This window comes from Gadus morhua, chromosome 15 (assembly GCF_902167405.1).
Source record: "Gadus morhua chromosome 15, gadMor3.0, whole genome shotgun sequence".
Classification (NCBI taxonomy): domain Eukaryota; kingdom Metazoa; phylum Chordata; class Actinopteri; order Gadiformes; family Gadidae; genus Gadus; species Gadus morhua.
In genome coordinates, this window is record NC_044062.1 from 19,729,415 (window position 1) to 19,744,339 (window position 14,925).

Here is a 14,925-nt window from a genome sequence, read left to right on the forward strand (position 1 = left end):
CATGCAGACCAGATTATGCAGAGTGCCTTGGATTCTCAGAAAGGACATGAGCCACAATAATCCCCACATATTCCACATAATCAACAGCAAACCATTTATTCCATATCAGTAGAACTACCAGCCATAAAACACATTGGGTATATCTGCTCGACTGCACCACATGGATAAGACAAGGACAATATATCCAGAGCACTCTTGAGATAATACAGCTGATCTTGCTGTGACTCATCACAAGGGCATGAGGTCACATATTTAATAGACATGGTTTACTGGAGCTAGCTTCCAAGCCGCTGTGTGGCTGATTCCCTGAGCAGATTTACGGCTACGGTGTGTTAGAAGAAGTCGTCCCTCTACTACATTATATATGAGACCATTAGGGAAAGACAGACTACCGATCTCTATTGGCCAATGTCGGTGGAATCCGATATGCCAACAAAAGAGAAATCAAAAGGGGATTAATAGTCTGGCTGGTTATAGACGGGCCTTTGGCCTTCTGCGTTGCATTTGATTCGGTTTCCCCAGGCTGCTTTCAAGCTGTCACTCACGTTAATCAATGGCTTTTAATTAAATCAATGACATCCTGGTCTGTGATCAAATCTAAACTGAGATCGTTTGGCTTAAAGTCTAGGCTTTGTTGAGACAGCTCGATACATTTCATGGTGTAATATGTTTATTATATGTAATTGGCGCATACGTTTCCCGCTGTTCTGAGGGACTACAAGGTCTGCAATTATGTTGTGTGTCTCGTTCACTACAGTATCACGGGCATCAATCTCTTATGAGTTTCAATGTTCCACATATAATATTCAGAAAACCTTATTTTCTTTTCTCCCCATTTTTCTGCTCTCAACTGGTGTTGCATGGTTAAATATTAATCACATTGAACTGAAGGAAGATCAAGAGACAAGAATAATCCCAGACAGAAATAGCATGTAGTTCACTAGCTGCCCATCATCATTTCCCAAGTTGCAGAATCAAATCAGGTTAACTTCAGCCTGAGTGAGTGGGGATGTACCAGCATGTTTTCAGTGCAAGAGAACTAATGATTTCTGTCTCTGTAAAACTGGGTTCAACATTGTCATTGTGATCAAACTGTAGACTGTATTAAAAGGACTGACTTTTTGTTTACTTGCTATGAAGGGCCGATGACCAATGGATGTTGTTTGTCAATTATTCACCAGTGGGTACAAAAAATGATTCCATATACATTATTAGAAAACCTATTGTACCTATGAATACACAATCTCACTCTTTCAGTTCTGTCTACAATACAAAAGATTCTTTGTTGTGAAACATGAATTATGTGAAACAACATTACCTTCTGTATCGTTCACCTCATCTGACTTTGGACATTCCTGAACAGAGGGAAATACAGAGACACAGTATTTACATAAATGGTAAACATGTTCTTCACAAATCAATATGAACCAATCGATCTGTCAATAATCCACTCACTACTCCAATCAGTCCCTGGTCGGTCTCAGTCTGTTTAACTGTAACCTGGATCACTGGGCTGGGCCTGTTACGAACCAACAAAGTCATGGCAACACTGTCTGGGACTGTGCTGCTCTTCCTGAATTAGATGGAGAGTGTGAGAGAGACAGAGAGAGAGAGAGAGAGAGAGAGAGAGAGAGAGAGAGAGAGAGAGAGAGAGAGAGAGAGAGAGGGAGAGAGAGGGAGAGAGAGAGAGAGAGAGAGAGAGAGAGAGAGAGAGAGAGAGAGAGAGAGAGAGAGAGAGAGATATAGAGAGAGAGAGAGAGAGAGAGAGAGAGAGAGAGAGAGAGAGAGAGAGAGAGAGAGAGAGAGAGAGAGCAAAAGAGAACAATTCAATATGACTTTATGGCAGCCCATACATCAATATAGCGGGGTCTTCAGTTACATAACATATGAATATATTTCAAAACAGGGTGAGGAAGGAAGACAAAATAAAAGCTCTGCATTCTTGAACTTGCTAATATAAGCCTTTCAAAATTAAATTAGCAACAAGGAAAGGGTTTGTCCATCTCAATTGAAAACAGCTTTCTGACGCTCGGGAGTAGAGAGCTACTCACCAGAACCTTACAATACCATCTCTGTTCTGCTCTCTCTCTTTACAACTCCCAAATCGTATCTACACCTGTTTAATTATGTCATGTCAGCTCAATTAAATGTGTACCATCTTGAATCACAGGTAAAGTCTCAAAGGGCTTCACAGGACACATTTTCACAAGACACCCTGCAACCCTTTCCCCCAAAATCCAAGGGAAGAAAAATCAAGGTAGAAACATAGAAGAGCTGAGCAAGATCAGAGAGAGAGATACCTCCTTACAGAGACAGTTAGAAGTTCGGTAATATATGTATTATGTACTGTCGGACCTGATAGTGGCTTGCAGGCAGGGGTCCGAAGCGTTGCTCTTCTTCTCCGGGGCCTTGCTGAGGTCCGAGAGACTGCTTCGCACCAGCGCCTCCCCCTGGTCAAACATCACGTGCAGCCGGTAGTTGGCCAGCTTGATGAGGACGAAGAAGACGGTGATGGAGGTGCAGTAGATGCTCAGGGCCATGGTGGTTGGGGGCAGGGCCTGTGGTCGGAGGAGAGAGCGGTTGGTGAGCGTCAGGGAAGGAAGGGCAGCTGTTCCAACGAGGAGCTGAGCATGGGGCAAGCTGATACAGACAGGAACAAACAAACTTAGAAAGGCGGATAGAGAGACTGACAGAGAGACAAGGACCGGAGGATACTCATCACCACACTACCAGAACATGCAGTTTGGTTCCGTATGCGTAGGACTTGATTTGCAGAAGGTCAATTGGGCAGAGGTATTCGGTTCAAATTGTCTTTGTTGCATGCAACTGCTGTAAAGCTTCCAGTTGTATAAATCTGCCCCATATCAGAGATCTCCACCGAGTTGTGGCCTATGAGGACTGAACACCGCCACAAAGTGACTACAGGAAACATGGCATTGGTGTTTTTGGTTTGATTAACAGCTGATCATACATTGTGTTCACTGGGTCTGGTTATAACAGAGGTACAGGGGCAGCTACACACGTTCGATCGACACCTGATCAGGTGTCCATCTCCATACAATTGGGAACCTTTATCATACCATTGTAATCATATTGTTGTATTCAGCTCAGTGATGCAATTTGATAACATTCCAAAGATCTTTGACATAACGTTGGGACTGTTTTCCGCCCACACAGAGCGAATTGGAGGTCACCATGTGGCATGTAGTTAGGCTAACGCCACATGCTAGTTTGTACTGACTGTGATGGGCCCCTTTAGTACCAGCTGCTTCATCTCTAAAGCACTAAACATGGCGGGTCTATCCAGTGGTTCTGGAGCCAAGGGTTCCAGGAAAGGGAAGGAAAGGATGAGCGTTAACTCCAAGTGACAACCTCAGAACGCACTGAAAAATTAAATCGAGTCATGATCCCCTGGATCGGGAAAGGCCAAAAGGGTGATATGAATTGAACCGAAAGACCCAGTATATATGGCAACAATCTTGATAACACCTTGGTTATAAGGGTAGAGGGTATCAATAATACCTAGGTAGCCTACATCTAGTATACACACAAGTATAGGCCTATTCAAATGGACAAATTGTTAATTTAGCGACCCTCGTCGCATCAATGTCAGACATTGCTAGAGAACAACATTGCATTGGGCCGGGACGTGCGAGTTGTGCATCAAAGGCATGTCAATCTCAGACATAGACAAAAACACACACACGTCACACACACACACACACACACACACACACACACACACACACACACACACACACACACACACACACACACACACACACACACACACACACACACACACACACACAACCACACAACCACACACACAAACAACTCATAAATGCTTGCCCAAGGGCTAGACTGTTGTTGTCATTCTAGTGGTGGCCTCACACAAATAAGCATTCAGGGTTCTAATCCATTTTGTTTGGTCATATTGTTTGCATTATAGCTTGGGCCAGGTAGCGCCTTTCCTTTTGTTTATTTACCCATGACGCCCCTGTCATACATGAGGGCAGGATGCCTGACACTACAGCCCATACTCGGCTGCCTTCCCTATCCGAGAGCAGCCATGCGTCCCATCACTGCATGCAGGGGAGATACTGCGACAACGCCTTCTGTACTCCCTTTGTGTTAAGCTCTTATTAATAACAGTGATCACGGCTGTGATCGTCACGGATACGTACGCCAAACTAAAGACCTGTATATTTCATGAATGGTTCTCAATCGAGGCAAAACCTCGTGTGAAGTAAACGAGCGGCGCAGGACAAACGTCTGCGATCTAAGAGAGAGAGAGAGAGAGAGAGCGCTACAAACTCACACCCCCTCGCGGCCTCGAACCAAACCATCCTCCAGAGCCCCAGTGACTGACACTCACCAGATGGAGGGACAGAGGCAGCATCAGGAGGAAGATCCACAGATACAGATGGCAAGAGTTATTAAATTTGTTCTGCTCCGGGTCGTAGTACCAGCCTCCGGTCAACGACGCCCAGACTCCTTGGCGCAGGGTCTGCACCACCTGAGATCCCATCTCGCCTCCCGCTCTCCTCCGGCTCGCGCTGCCCTCTGCTCCGTCTGGAGGATGTTGCTAGGCTACAATTAAACCACGTTCTCCTCGGGACATCGCGGTGCCGCTACGCCTCCATGTTGGCGCCGTGTGGCACCTGTACAGTCGTACTCGTCATGCTTTTAGCTTAATTTGGCGACCCTAGGCGTCGTCTGTCCCTCTCGTCTGCCCTCCATCGCAATGACAAATCGTCCATTGCCACCGGTTTTCATCTTCGTTGCTGTTCTTCCTCTCACTCGGTCTCTCGCTCCCCCCCTCCCTCTCTCTCTCTCTCTCTCTCTCTCTCTCTCTCTCTCTCTCTCTCTCTCTCTCTCTCTCTCTCTCTCTCTCTCTCTCTCTCTCTCTCTCTCTCTCTCTCTCTCTCTCTCTCTCTCTCTCTCTCTCTCTCTCTCTCTCTCTCTCTCTCTCTCTCTCTCTCTCTCTCTCTCTCTCTCTCTCTCTCTCTCTCTCTCTCTCTCTCTCTCTCTCCTCTCTCTCTCTCTCTCTCTCTCTCTCTCTCTCTCTCTCTCTCTCTCTCTCTCTCCTCTCTCTCTCTCTCTCTCTCTCTCTCTCTCTCTCTCTCTCTCTCTCTCTCTCTCTCTCTCTCTCTCTCTCTCTCTCTCTCTCTCTCTCTCTCTCTCTCTCTCTCTCTCTCTCTCTCTCTCTCTCTCTCTCTCTCTCTCTCTCTCTCTCTCTCTCTCTCTCTCTCTCTCTCTCTCTCTCTCTCTCTCACTCGCTCTCTCGCCCCCCCCCCCCCCTCTCTCTCTCTCTCTCTCTCTCTCTCTCTCCACCCCTCTCTCTCTCTCTCTCTCCTCTCACTCGCTCTCTCGCCCCCCCCCCCCCCCCCCCCCCCCCCTCTCCCCTCTCTCTCTCTCTCTCTCTCTCTCTCTCTCTCTCTCTCTCTCTCTCTCTCTCTCTCTCTCTCTCTCTCTCTCTCTCTCTCTCTCTCTCTCTCTCTCTCTCTCTCTCTCTCTCTCTCTCTCTGTCGAGCCTACAGATGCGCAGCTTCGATGATTGTTTTTTCCTCTTTCTCCACTCCTCCCCTCCCCCCTCTCTCTCCCCCTTTACATAGCCCATCCAGTAACCTCACAATGAATACCCGTGCATGAATATACTTTGGAAAATATAATATTTTTTAATCTGCAAATAATTAAATTTGACACATATTCATTACACCTTACAAGCCGGTTAGTGTTATTTTATAATATTACATTATAATAACATAAAAAACATTATTATTGCAATTATTATCATTCCTATTATTATTACAATTTGTAATTATTTGTGAATGTGGTGGTAGCATAGATGTTACGCGACCTCTTAGACAAATAAAATATGGGCAATAGTGTCGACTAGTGGCAGAAGCCAGATGATCTTAAATGTCTATCTTCTGCGCTACACACAGCCTGCGCACATAGCATAAAAGATCACACCAAGCTCTGTGGATGTGGTGGTATTGATGATGACGACGACGATGATGATGATGATGATGATGATGATGATGATGATGATGATGATGATGATGATGATGATGAGGATGAGGATGAGGATGAGGATGAGGATGAGGATGAGGATGAGACCTGCGGATGAAGCAGCACGTCGACCGAAGAAGGGATTTGGGTTATTTGTTAATTGTGTCTATTACGTTGGGTACCCTTGCAATACCACCGAAAGCCAGTATGAGGCGGTCGTATACACGTGGAGTTATTCAATTAGATGAAGTTCTGCGCATGTTGGTAAAATACACCGATGATGTGGTGGGGGAATCCCGGGTTCGAGGAGAGGCGGGGCTCTCACTTCCAATCGCTGAGCTCGAAAAGCATGACAGGATCGAATCTCACACTTTCCAAGATGGCAACTCAAAGAACAAGAATACACGCTCTCTTCTTGTTATCGTCGCTGTTCTCTCGTCAATTTCACAAATGTATCATAATATTTTCCCCTATCGGTGATAGTGGAACAGAGAAGGGACTGGATAACTCTAAACGCTGACCGTAAAAAACAAAAAATATAGCGTCAAGGATGGGAGCATGTGGCTCCGATTTGTGTTCTTGGTGCTCTTTTCGATTCTAAATACTAAATAACATAATAATAATAATAATAATAATAATAATAATAATAATAATAATAATAATAATAATAATAATAATAAATAGCAGCTTAATACTTTCAGATACAGAAAAAATGCTTCAATGCAGGCCTATCTTTTTACTGCCTGAAGCAAAGTGGGTGGATGTGAGTGTGAGTGACAGCCTGCGTTTTGGTCCGCGTCGCCTTATAATAAAGAATGTCCCCAAAGGCGCGCGCTGATCCCACATTCCGGCAGTGGCTCCTCCCCCTGACGCTGCTGTTGATGTCACGTGGAAATGAAGCCACCAATCGGCGGCCAGCGGCGCAGCGAGACACGCAGCGTCCCGGGACAGCAGAGCCACTCTCCGCCGCTGGGTCCTAGACGCTGGGCACTGACCATGGCGTCGCTATTGGATATGTTTTGATTAAAGTTGACGGCCATTTCATTTAACGTTTATTAACGGATTTTTTTTGGGGGGGAGGGTGTACCTTTGCATTGGATCCAGCGCTGCTTGTTGTTAACGGAGGTAACAGCACTGGGACACCGCGAGAAACTGAGGAGCCGAAGTGGGGGGACAACTCATCAAGTAACGTTACCAGTCAAGGGACTGACCCAGGCTAGGCTAGCTCGTCAGCTCGCTTAAAGTCCTAAAGAGTTCCCGTGTACCTAACGGGAAAAGTCCCAGTATCAAGGTATCTATCTCTTTTGAGGTGGACCGCCCTGTAATGTTTAGGCCGTTGCGTTAGTCGGGGTGTAATAGCGCTTCAATGGACGGTGCAGGTGCACCACTTGCGGCACCTGCAAAACTTACTAGCTGCATCGGTGAAGGAGCTAAAGTTAGCCTTACCGCTAACACCCCTAGTCTGGGAGGGGGTGTATAACCACTGTATCAACCAAGTATAATAATGTATAATCCTAAATGATTATATTTACTAGGTGCATGGGTGAATGAGCTAGGATTAGCCCCACCACTAACTTTCCTAGTCTAAACAGTAGGGTATATACCACCTCTCTTAACCAAGTATAACAATATAGTACAATCATAACGTTTTCTAGTAATTAACTGCTAACTGTCAGAATACACAAGTGGAGACAGTTGTGTATTTAACCATTGGCTTTGAACAACAGATCCCCTAGCTGGTTAGTTGGTAGCCTACTTTATTGACCCACTGAGACATTATACAAGAGTGGCGACGTGGAGACGAAGCAGCAGCATCGGCGTCCTCTCCCTCACATGGGACCCGGGAACCAGCTCCTGACCTCGGCTTGGGCTGAGCTCGGAGTCTAGCCTCCCCGTGCTGCTCCATGCGCGCCGTGGACCAGCACCAGCATGTTAGTTCTGTCACACAGGTCTTCCTTTGAAGTTTACTTTTTGTTATCATAGCTTTTGCACCCTATGGTGCGTCTACGGCCACCGAGAAATGGCGGCTTTCCCAAACGGTGACGGTGGTGGCGGTGGGAAAGAGGAGCATGTCTGTTCCGATGCCCCCGCGGCTCCGCAGGCCTGGGCGCACTCTGCCCCGCTGTGTCCGACCCGCTCGCTCTGGACAGCGGCGTACGACTACGAGGCAAGCGGGGAGGATGAACTCAGCCTCCGTCGTGGCGACGTGGTGGAAGTGCTCTCCAAAGACGCTGCGATCTCCGGGGACGAGGGTTGGTGGACTGGGAAAATCAACCACAGAGTCGGTATTTTCCCGTCAAACTATGTTACGTACCAGCCCGCTATTTATCGATTGCCTACCACCGGCTGCACGGTGGGAGTCCGGGAGCGCGTCCCCAGCCTCCCGCCAGCCGAGATAGTTTTTAGCGAACTCGTTCTTGAAGAAATCATAGGCGTTGGCGGGTTCGGCAAGGTGTACCGGGGGACGTGGAAGGATCAAGAGGTCGCCGTGAAGGCTGCCCGTCAAGACCCAGATGAGGACATCACTGCCACCGCTGACGGGGTCAAACAAGAAGCCAAACTTTTCTCCATGCTGCAACACCCCAACATCATCAAACTCGAGGGAGTTTGTTTGGAGGAACCCAACCTGTGCCTGGTCATGGAGTACGCCCGCGGTGGTACCCTGAACCGGGCACTGACCGGAAGGCGCATCCCACCGCACATCCTGGTCAACTGGGCTGTTCAGATCGCACGCGGGATGCTATACTTACACGAGGAGGCCGTGGTACCCATCATCCACCGTGACCTGAAGTCTAGCAACGGTAAGCATGGACACAATCACACGTGTGTGTGTGTGCGTATTTGATTTTATTGTTAATGACAGAGGTCACTCACGTTAACGTTTCTGACGTCTGTGTCACTACTTTGAGGATAATTCAAGTGTTAGTATTCTCATTTAATACTCTCACTCCCCCTGAAAAAAAACGGGCTTTAACTTTAATAGCTTGACTAAACTGTAAAAAATAAATGTACACATGCCAAAACACAGTAATTCTTCGAAGTTTTCATTAAAGCTTTGACAAAGTGGTCAATTGCTTCTATTGCCAATTTGCCACATCTGAGGTACTTTCACTATCTTTACCGCTTAGTAAACTCTTAGCTGCTTTCTGAAAGAGTTGTTAAGGCAATGGCTGTAGAGGTATGATGGAAAATAGTCTTTACTAAAAATGTTTCATGTAAAAGGTGACATAATTAACAACAAAACAATAGAAAGGAGTTGTTGAGTAGTGAAGATGTGAATAGGAGCCTATTACTTCCTCTGTGGTAGTAATAGGTGATAGCAAGGCCTTCTCCGGGGGAGACCCCACGAGAGGATGTGAAACGGGGTCAGAGTTTGCTCAGCTGGGTCGACTTCCCTTCCCCCCAACCAACCCTTGTGCTGTAGCACACAAACACACCTTCCCACCCCCTCTCCAACTCTCCCTGAAATGTTCAAACAAAGCCAGTGATTTACACACACACACACACACACACACACACACACACACACACACACACACACACACACACACACACACACACACACACACACACACACACACACACACACACACAAACACACACACAAGCACTGAAAATCAGGCCATGTGGCTCCGACCAACCAAAGCCTGTCAAGACGGGAGTGAAAGAGATTGTAGGATTGTGAGTGAAAAAGTTTGCAAACATAATCTAAACATGGGAGAGGCAAGCAGACCCTGTGTGTATAATCAAGTGAAAATACACCTGCAAAGGGTTGTCATTTAGACACAGGCTCCTTTGAGATTCCTCAGATGAAAGCATGCGTCTGGTTTAGAGTTGGTCACTGTGAGGTCCTTAAGCACTGAAAAGTGTATCATTGTTCAATCGCTGAATAAAGAAGGGTAGGAAGAAAGGAAACTTCAGGTCAGTTACCAAAAGAGTTAGTGTAATTTACAAGTTGCAGAGCTTCTGGTGTGTGTTTGTGTATTTTGTGTACGTACGTGCGTACATGTGTGTGTATGGTCGATTTGAATGATTTCATTGATTCTGGTTTCAGACTCTCCACTTTCTAAAACCCATTGTGGGTAAAAGACAGAAAGAGGATCACTTGGTCACTTACTTACTGTTTGATATTATTCCGTTTAGATATATTCTAAATAAATACAATAAAAAAAAAAAAGCACAAGTGATCCCACAAAGCATTTGTAAAATCCAAACGACGGTTGGAGATGAAGATTATTTTTTAATCGTAGACAGATGGGATGAAATTATTTAACTGCTGTTTAGGTGGTCCCAGCTAATCAGGTGTTTGCTAAATAAACACAATTACTCCCCCCCCCCCCCCCCACACACACACACACACACACACACACACACACACACACACACACACACACACACACACACACACACACACACACACACACACACACACACACACACACACACACACACACTACCACCAGTACTGCTAACTCAAGTCATTGTGTTTGACTTGCTACTCCATTGTGACCAAGAGACAACAACGGCTATAATTGGAGTGAGAGCAGAAGGGTTGAAGCCACGTTTGGGAAAAGATAATTCAGAACAGTCTTTCACCAACGCTACCTCGACGAGGCCTGCTAGTTGACTGCAATCGTGAACTAGGACAATGTAGTTACCAGTAAAGTCATTTCGGTAAACCTCAATCTCAACCTCAACAAGCTACAATGGTATTTGCAACGAAGAAAAGGAGAAAATAAAACGTGCCGCCTATTTGGGCCGTTGCTTACCCAGGCCTAATCATGCCCAGACATAGTTACTGTTTACTATGACTATTATCAGTTACACTATGGCCGTTAGTTTGTTTCAGCTGTTTCTGTTGGACCAGTCTGCACATCTGCAGTCTGTAGGGGTTATATCCAAACATATGGGCTGAATGTAGGTAGGTACGTATTTGCTTTGGACCAGGCTATTGAGGTCACAGAAGTCACACACAAACACACGCACACACAATCTCATACATACACCCACACGCCCCCTGTGGTGCATGGAGTTTTTTTTTTTCCCTTGAACCATTTCAAATAAGAAGAGTTGAATAAAGATAAGCATCTCTCATGAAGTCCTGTCCAAAAGTCCTGTTTGTTTGGCATTTTGTTTTTGCATAAAACCAAACTAGAAGGACAAGGTATTACCATCACAGGAGGTAAAGAAATTCACAGAAACAGGCCGATAACATGCAGTGTGTCAGTTCATTATGAGGGAGGTTTGTAAAAAGGTGGGATTGATTGCGTTTTATATTGTGTTAAAGGTGCAGTTATGAAGCAGTACGACACCTTCCCACTCATGCCCAGTAGACCATAGCTATGCTATGGTCTACTTAACTCCCCACAACCTACAGTGTACACACACACTCCATGCAGACCAGACAAACATAACACTATTTAATCAATGATTAGCTTGTAAAGTAATATGTTGGAAGTCAGCGAGATTTGACCAACTTCTTTTGTGTATATTTTTTCCCCCTAATCTGTAAAATCCCAGCCGGCTGGGAGGAATGTTGCTAATGAGGGATAAAAGCTTAACATACGTTTGCACAATGGACCGGTCAAGCAGCGGTTGCTAGGCTACTGCGGCCAGAAGAATGGCAAGGACTCAGAGGTTCTCAAAGCCCTCGTTTTGTTTTGTTCCGTTCATATTTAATCTCCCAGAGAGCTGCGGTACTCTTTTATTGCCAGAAACCAAGGGGGATTCCCTCCTTGCTTCATTATTTCACTCCCTCCGTAACCCCCCCTCCCTCCCGTCTCCTTTCTGTAGGCTATACTCCTTTCTTTCCTTCCTCTTTGTGGCATCTTTATGTTCCATATTTAGTTTCTGAACAAACACTTTTCTTTTCACCCCTCTCTCGTGGCCTGCCTTCCTCCTTCTGGCCTTCCGCCTTGGTCACTCTTATCTTCATTTATTTTATTTCAGTTTGTTTTACAACCCCCGCCGCGCTCTTTCTCCTCCAGGTGAGGTGTGGCACCATGTCCACGGCGCTGTCGAGCAGGGCAGAATCGTAGTGATACTTGGCTCTGAGCCCTGGCGAATAACTCCCATTAATTTGACCTGTTTGGATTCACTATGGGAGAATGCCAGGTATGCAGGCGTGTGTTCTAGAATGCGGCGCCAAGCAGTAACCAACGCGGTTTGTGTGCTGCAACATTCCCCTGTCAATCTTGTCAATTGAAAGCTGTTATGATGGACTTCAACTCCCCTGTTGTCCGCCTGCCACTATTGGTCTCTGGCACACACACACACACACACACACACACACACACACACACACACACACACACACACACACACACAAGCACACACGCACACACAGAGAGACGCACACACACATACGTCCCGCTCCTCTCTTCGTGCTGGCCCCGTGGAAGTCCTCGGTGGAAGATGTTAACAAAGCTTGACTAGGTGTTGCAGGGCAACTTTTCTCTGGCCTCCCCACAATTACCCTTCAGTGACACACAGACAGTTACTGCCTGTCCCTTTCTGGCCGAAGAATGGGCAGAGGGGAGCAGAGGAGAAGTGGAGATGCTTTCACTTTGTTTTTTTATGACCTCTCCCTGACTGCACCTATTGTTACGGTGCCCATGAAAAGGGGAAAGGGCCAACAGCTGAGTAGAGCCCCGATTCAACCCATTCCTTTGCATGTGTCCACAGTCCCTCCCACTAGCACAGTTACCAGCTACAAACTACTTTCAGAAGTTACACATACTTTTTTTGTAACATTAGATAACACACACACACAGAGGCTGAGAAGGGGCATATTCTAAAAAACTAGAAGTCTCACTTAAAGCTTCTGGACAGCTTCTGGGAATTGTATTTGTTGTGGTGATTGGTGCAGCCTCCAACTCCACGATAAGGTCAGGAGACATCAGTGTATCAAATGACCGTAGAAACTATGTATTTAATTATTGTTATCCTTCACATACAAACATTATTTCTGCCTTGGTGTCAGAAGATATATAATATACTAATTAATTACTACTTATTACTTACTATTATTTGCTACCACTTACTAAAATGCAACTGCATTGTTAGATTTTGAATGTGGTTTTATAGAGGGAGTCACCCCAACTGCTCTGGATCTGGTCTACACTAGTAGGTGGATCAAAGTAAGGAGAGGTCTTGGCCTGTATTGAGAGAGGTAGCTCAGTCTCTGATCTACCCTGTGTCCTGGGGTCTGCCTCCAACTCTTCTGTTTGTGAGGGTGTGTGTGTGTAGAGATGACGGAGGAGGGGAAGGGGCTCAGGGTGGAGTCAGCGCCGAAGGTGAGGTCTTCTCAGCTTACTCTCTGTCACCCTGCTCTGGTCTGCTGGAGTACAACATAACAGATCATGGAATAGTTCAAATCAAGGACCTATTCCTTGATCTAGGGGGTCTGACGGATTAGGGGCTCGGTGCAAATGCTGGAGGTGTTCCTCACTCGTATTACAGGGGGTCTGCCCTATAGATCAATCATTCCACAGGTGCTGTCTTGCCCAGGTGCTCGTGTACCAGGGCTTGCCTGGGGGTATGAACTCGAGGGTGTGGGGCAGCTAGAGGATGCATGGTCCTTTGGAATTGAATGCATAAATCTAAGAAACAAACTCAACCACAGTCTTGGACGGGTCTTGAACCAACATATTACTTATTAAATTGAAATGTGCGCTATTGTAGTCGAGGCCTGCACTCCACTTCAGCAATACAAGTTTGGATGTGCCACTCTCTCCAATTCAATATACCTTTGGGGTTGCCTCAAATTAGCAAGCTATTGTTTTTTTTATTTTGTTTTAATAAATATATGCAACCCTTTACGGACGTCCAAAGAATAAGAGACATATTGAAATGCACCACAGTCCTCCAGGCGTTGACCTGCTGGGTGAAGAGGTCATTGAAGGTAGGCTTCAAGTATCACTGGGTAAAGTGGTGTCTTTTGATTCGAGGAGGGGGGATGTTGGAAGGTGAACAAAACAACTCGTTCCCCACACCCGCTTTGGCTTATTGTGTGTAGTTGAATTACTGCGCAGCGGTTTCACTTTGAGCAGCGTAATGCCATGAGGTTTTGTTTAAAGTCAGTTACTTCTATTCTCCATCTAACACATTGTGGTTCCACCACTGGTTGTTTCACGTGGGATGTCAGTGATAACAACACTGTTCCACCACAGCCTTGTCCCATTGACGCCACTCTCAAGCCTTTATTGTTCCCTATTCTCCAGCTGTAAATAACTTTGACACCATGGGAACCGGGGTTAAAACTAATTTGTTTGCAACGATGCAGATGCAATTTTTCTCCCCACCTCTCCCCTTATCATCTTGCTCAGTCTTGTGTTTTGGTCTGGCTGCCTCTTTTCTTCCATTACACATACATGTCTCAATCTCTCTTTTACCTATCTTTAGGTAGAAGTGAGATTACAGCAGAATTACAGCAGAAGAGAAAAGGTTTTTGATCAAGATGACCATTTTCTACACTAGACTTTATGCTGATGAATATAGTACCTTTTATTTCAGCAGTGTTTGACTCAGACCACAGAGCATGAGCTTTTTTTAAATGACAACACATACAGCTAATCTGAAAGGTTAACGTGGTCATGAAGTCAACGTGTCTCCTTGTCGTGGAATTCACCGCAGGCCGCTGAAACCACCAGCGTTGTACAAGGAATCTATGGAATCAGACAGAGAGGACTTGGCAGCCAGAAGTATATCATTAATCCAGAGAAACCTGTTTGTAATTGAATCCCTTTAGTTGATGCTGGGTAGGGAATCAAGGCCCAAGTGACCAAGGCCCGCCATGGCACTAATACCCTACTTATTAGTCTGAAGATTCACTTTGTCATGAGTGTTTTCCTTTATCAGTCTGGTAATCTACGGTTCAATGTGTCCGACCAGTTGTAGAATAGGCAA

The 14,925-nt window shown here is 45.9% G+C and overlaps 2 protein-coding genes across 7 annotated transcripts in view; one reads left to right on the top strand and one right to left on the bottom strand.

Annotated features, from left to right (window-relative positions):
• The window catches only part of pcnx2 (pecanex 2), a 31,990-nt gene extending 27,169 nt beyond the window's left edge, over positions 1 to 4,821 (bottom strand). Inside the window, exons 1-4 of the mRNA XM_030379777.1 lie at positions 4,379 to 4,821; positions 2,356 to 2,558; positions 1,456 to 1,573; positions 1,319 to 1,355 (exon numbers count right to left, since the gene is read on the bottom strand). Of these exons, the coding sequence (XP_030235637.1) occupies positions 1,319 to 1,355; positions 1,456 to 1,573; positions 2,356 to 2,558; positions 4,379 to 4,531 (511 nt within the window). The 5' untranslated portion in view covers positions 4,532 to 4,821. The remainder of the gene's footprint in view (positions 1 to 1,318; positions 1,356 to 1,455; positions 1,574 to 2,355; positions 2,559 to 4,378) is intronic.
• A 2,147-nt stretch (positions 4,822 to 6,968) lies between these two features.
• map3k21 (mitogen-activated protein kinase kinase kinase 21) overlaps positions 6,969 to 14,925 on the top strand; it is a 31,395-nt gene continuing 23,438 nt past the window's right edge. For all 6 annotated transcript variants that reach the window (XM_030378808.1, XM_030378809.1, XM_030378810.1 and 3 more), the window contains exon 1: positions 6,969 to 8,819. In XM_030378808.1, the coding sequence (XP_030234668.1) occupies positions 8,039 to 8,819 (781 nt within the window). In that variant the 5' untranslated portion in view covers positions 6,969 to 8,038. The remainder of the gene's footprint in view (positions 8,820 to 14,925) is intronic.